This window comes from Leptonychotes weddellii, chromosome 5 (assembly GCF_054177405.1).
Source record: "Leptonychotes weddellii isolate Sample4059 chromosome 5, ASM5417740v2, whole genome shotgun sequence".
In the NCBI taxonomy this organism is placed as follows: domain Eukaryota; kingdom Metazoa; phylum Chordata; class Mammalia; order Carnivora; family Phocidae; genus Leptonychotes; species Leptonychotes weddellii.
Window position 1 is genome coordinate 91,786,014 of NC_138373.1, and position 4,735 is coordinate 91,790,748.

At 36.6% G+C, this 4,735-nt stretch overlaps 1 protein-coding gene across 1 annotated transcript in view; it reads left to right on the plus strand.

The window, feature by feature from the left end:
* The first annotated feature begins 350 nt into the window (after nucleotides 1-350).
* Nucleotides 351-4,735, plus strand: part of FGD4 (FYVE, RhoGEF and PH domain containing 4) — a 133,005-nt gene continuing 128,620 nt past the window's right edge. Inside the window, exon 1 of the mRNA XM_081821473.1 lies at nucleotides 351-756. Coding sequence (XP_081677599.1) covers nucleotides 747-756 — 10 coding nt within the window. The 5' untranslated portion in view covers nucleotides 351-746. The remainder of the gene's footprint in view (nucleotides 757-4,735) is intronic.

The window sequence follows — 4,735 nt, forward strand, 5'->3', positions numbered from 1 at the left end:
CGGCTCAGGTCATGGTCCCGGAGTCCTGGGATCGAGTCCCACATCGGGCTCCCAGCTCAGCGGGGAGCCTGCTTCTCCCTCTGACCCTCTCCCCTCTCATGCTGTTTCTCTCTCTCTCTCACTCTCAAATAAATAAATAAATAAATAAAATCTTAAAAAAAATAAATAAATAAAATAAAATCCTGATGTTTTTATGAAGTTATTTGGCATTGTTAGGTAGCCCAGGAAGGAAATAGAAGGCCTTTTGCTCAGGAAACGGAGAGCATAAACACTATTTCACTGTGTTTTGCTCTTCAACATTTCCTAGGACTTTATGATGAACATGAAAAAAATCCTAAGACCCTTTAAAACCTATTTTTAAAGGATAGTTTGTTATAAATCTAAAGGCTGTAACTGCAGTAAAATCACATGCCATTGGCCCCATCCTTCCCATTCTACCCCAGTATCGTAGAGCTCTCTCACTGCATTTTGAAATACCTTCATGGAATTTTGAAATGCTCTACTTGCGTAGATCTTTGAGGCTGCATCAGTGCTAGAAGAGTTATGAAACCTAGCTCTGCACTTCCCATTAGTTAGTTCTTCACCACGTCAGACAGAAGATGTGTGCGTGTCTGGTGTCTAAATACAGACCTATAGGTTTTACCCATAAATCATAGATCCACGTAATTCTTCCACACGCAAGAGATAAGTATGATTAATCAGAAGAGTAAAAGGCACTGCTGGATGTGGTTGGAAAAAAATCCTTTATGGGGGGCTGTGAGTATTGTTATTTTTGCAATTTCTATTTCTGAAATATCTCAGGTTAAAAACATTTGAAACTTTTGAATATACAAAGTATATGAGGAGATGAAGTAACTGGTATTAGTCTTTTTTGATTACTACTAAAAGATAAGTAATTTCTGTCACTATTGAAATTATCATGGCTCTTGTTTAGAATGGTTTCGTGGTGTGGTTTTAGCATGAAGGTGTACTTTGTCTTCTTTTCATGGTCCCTGTAGGGTACCTTGAGGTGATGCCTTTCTCGCTGGGATGCGTAACATAGCAGTGTCCCCGAGAGTGGTGAACATGAGCTGTGCTTTCAGTGAAACTGTTGACCCTTTTTATCTGACACTTTTTATTATAACCTCTTGCCATCTATTTCTAATAACCATTTCTTCCTTCCTTCTGTTTCTAATACATAAAAGTTATACTTTAGTCAATTTCTTAGAACTTATTTGTGTATTTAATATTCTCTTAGTCATCAGTTATTTGGGGATAAAATTCCCTCTACTTCTAAAACATGAGCAAGGTACATTGGTCATATGCAAGTTCAAGGATTTCTTGAAATTACATACTAGAATCTGAATTCTAGTTGGCTAGATACTCTATCATTGTGGCTGAATAATGTTCTCATGGTCTTTGGTATTTAACTGAAAAGCCACTGAATGTCTTTATTCAGAAAAACAATTTTAAACAGATTATTCTTGGTTAGTAAGAAAAAATAAACATCAAGGTGTAACTAACATTTTGATGTGTGTTTCCTCTTTGTTCTGTGAAGTTGAGGTCCTATTTTATGTGGATGTTTTTTAATCATGCTTCTCCCTTCCCATGTAACATTAAATTATTTTTTGTTACTAAAAATTCTTAGTAAAAATTCAATAGTTGTATGGTTCTGTTAAAAGGGTAGTACTTTAGGGCGCCTGGGTGGCTCAGGCATTAAGCGTCTGCCTTGGGCTCAGGTCATGATCTCAGGGTCCTGGGATGGGGCTCCCTGCTCAGCGGGAAGCCTGCTTCTCCCTCTTCCACTCCCCCTGCTTGTGTTCCCTCTCTCGCTGTTTCTCGCTCTGTCAAATAAATAAAATCTTAAAAAAAAAAAAAGGTAGTACTTTAATTTAGCTAACATATCCTCTATTATTAGATATTTAAAATTTTTCAAGATTTTGGATTAAAAGTAACTGAGAATACCATCATTTTAAATTAAAAGACTATCTTGCAAAGTGCAGGAATTGAATTGCATTTTGCAATTGAATTGCACTTGCAAACATTGAATTAGGATTTTAAACAAATGTGTTGGGTGCCATGTTGGTTTAAACTTACGGATCTCACATTTTTTTAAACTTTTGCTTCTGTGTGGCAGACAGCCTGGGTGCTAGCTGTTTTTCAAATGTGGATGACATTGCTTTCTTTAGAGAGACAAACAGAGGTGGAATCTGTAGAACTTTTGCAAATAAATGGATCATTGAGGAAAACTGAAAGAGGACTTCCCTAACAAGGTTGATTCTTCTATGCACGTCATAAGAATGGATAACTAGATCCATGCAACAAAATAAATCAAGCATGGGCTCTGAAAACATGGTGCCTGGAAAAACACAGATTCATAAGGCTTTGGCCAAAGTTTTTCTTTGTTTCCACTAGGTTAGAAATGGCCTGGGATTCTCCCAGTAATTCAGCCAGAGAAGAAAGAAAAAGCTTCTTGTTCTTCAATCCCTTTGTACAGAGCCCCTATGTCACTGACTTGCACCAAGATGGAGTACTGACCTTTCTAGTGGAATGAATGGAACTGAATTTAGAGTTACTTTGAATTACTCATAAACTCTTAAAAGTATCTTCTTTTTAAAACTTGATAGGCCTAATGATAAATTTTAATAGAAGAGAACTAGCTAGGGTAATAGGCATATACAGTCAGATACCAAATTTTGGAGCCTTACTCTTCAAGGAACTATTTTGGATCAGGAAATTTGATTTCAAGACTTTAGGAGACTTATTTTTTTTCTTTGCCCTGCCTCCGCCTTCTCCTTCCTAGTTTAGATGGCAATATAAGTTAATATCCTGACTTTTCTTTATAAGTGAGTAAAAATTTTGCTGAATATGTATTATACGTAGAAATAGTCATTTCTCCTAATATTTATTATAACTTTAAAATTTAGAATCTGGTTGCTACTAAATACCAGATCTTACACACACACACACACACACACACACACACACACACACACACTTTACATTAAAAAGAAGTCAAAGTGAGATTTATTGTAGGACTTCTATGTTTTATTCTTTAACGACAAGTATGAATAGATTTATTTTTCAGACTAAAGGAGGCTCAGGGTTAGGCTGAAAACCACAGTAGTACTAAGGGATGTTTTGTCCCATTTTCATTCTTTTGCTTTTCAGGCATCCTAACCTGCATATGCTTCTCTTTATAAAGAGTGTGCATACAGTGTGCATAGCGTTTTAAGGATCAACTTTGTAACTGAACCAGTTGGACTCCTGTCCAGTTTATGCACTTATTGGCATTTCTCCTGCCCATTTGTTTAATCTTTCCAACTCATTTGATCCTCTGACATTAGAGCTGACAGCTGCAATTGCATATGGGTTCATAAGGTAGCTGAGTAATAAAATGCCATGACCTGGTTCTTATGTAGTTTTACCAATGACTGAGTTGGCAACTTAGAAATGCTGCAGATTGGTTTGGCAGGTCCGGTGGCACATCTTCTTGTGAAGAAGAAAGTTTATGTATAAAAAAGTCTGGTATTGATCCTGAGGGATAGAAGTTCCATCTCTTAAATCCTAGACTTATTGTTTACTGAGCACCTATTAGACATAGTGCTTTGTGTTATATGCACATGACTTTAAATCCTCAGAAAAATCTTGTAAGACAGGTGATATGACCCTATTTTTCAGATGGAGAAAGCAGGGTTATGAGGTTATATACTCATATCTACATATTTGATATTACATTAAGTAGAACTGAAATTCATGTCCAGAATCATTGGTTTCCAAAGCTTGTGGCCAATCCATTACACACTGTAGCAGTAATTTTGTTCATTGTGAAGAGTTTTTATTTCCATTTTGCCATTGATGGACGTTGATCATTATGCTGAATGGTGCTATGAACATTTCGTACATGTCTTTTGGTGGCATTATTGGGTCAAGGGGTATGCGTATATCTCAAGCATAGACCATGTTTTCTATTTCATTTCGTCTCACTAGTATAGTGCTCTATACACATTGTAGGAAAGGGTAGAGAATTTACCAGTCATGAAAAGGTTTTTATTAATGGAATGGCAGCCACTGGGGTACGCATCACTGCAGGGGAAGGAAAAGGAACTGGCTTTGCATTGTTGGGTGGGAGCAGTGTATGTGTTTTTTCGAGGCAATGTCTTCCTAGCTGCACTTTTCCCATAAATTTCTTTACACTGAAAATTATGGAGGTTTGGATTACAGTTCTCACTGGATTGAAAGTAAGTATCAGGGAATCATTCATTGAGAACATAGTTCTTTAGCTGCACTCTCCGATGGGTTCTGTATGTGCTCGATAAACCTACATGTTCACCATAATGGGGAACTTTTTCCTCCTTACTTGTTTCATTGGTTTCTAATTTGATTTTTAAGTAAGGAGTAAGAAAGCACTCCACGAAAGATTTTTTGGTTCTGGCCATGATGGAATAATTGGTATTGGAATACTTTTCTGCCATAAAAACTATAAAACTGGAAAAATATGTGCAGCTTTATATGCTTATATTAGAAGTTTTAGAATCAGTGAAGGTAAATAAAAGGAAAGGCATAATAAACATAAAAATAAAAAATATGCAGTAGAGAACAGACAATAGAGAAAATAGAACAAAATGTTCCCTTGAAATAATAAGATTGATAAATCCCTGTTGAGACTGATCAAGAATAAAAAACAATTCCAGGGCGCCTGGGTGGCTCAGTTGGTTAAGCGACTGCCTTCAGCTCAGGTCATGATCCTGGAGTC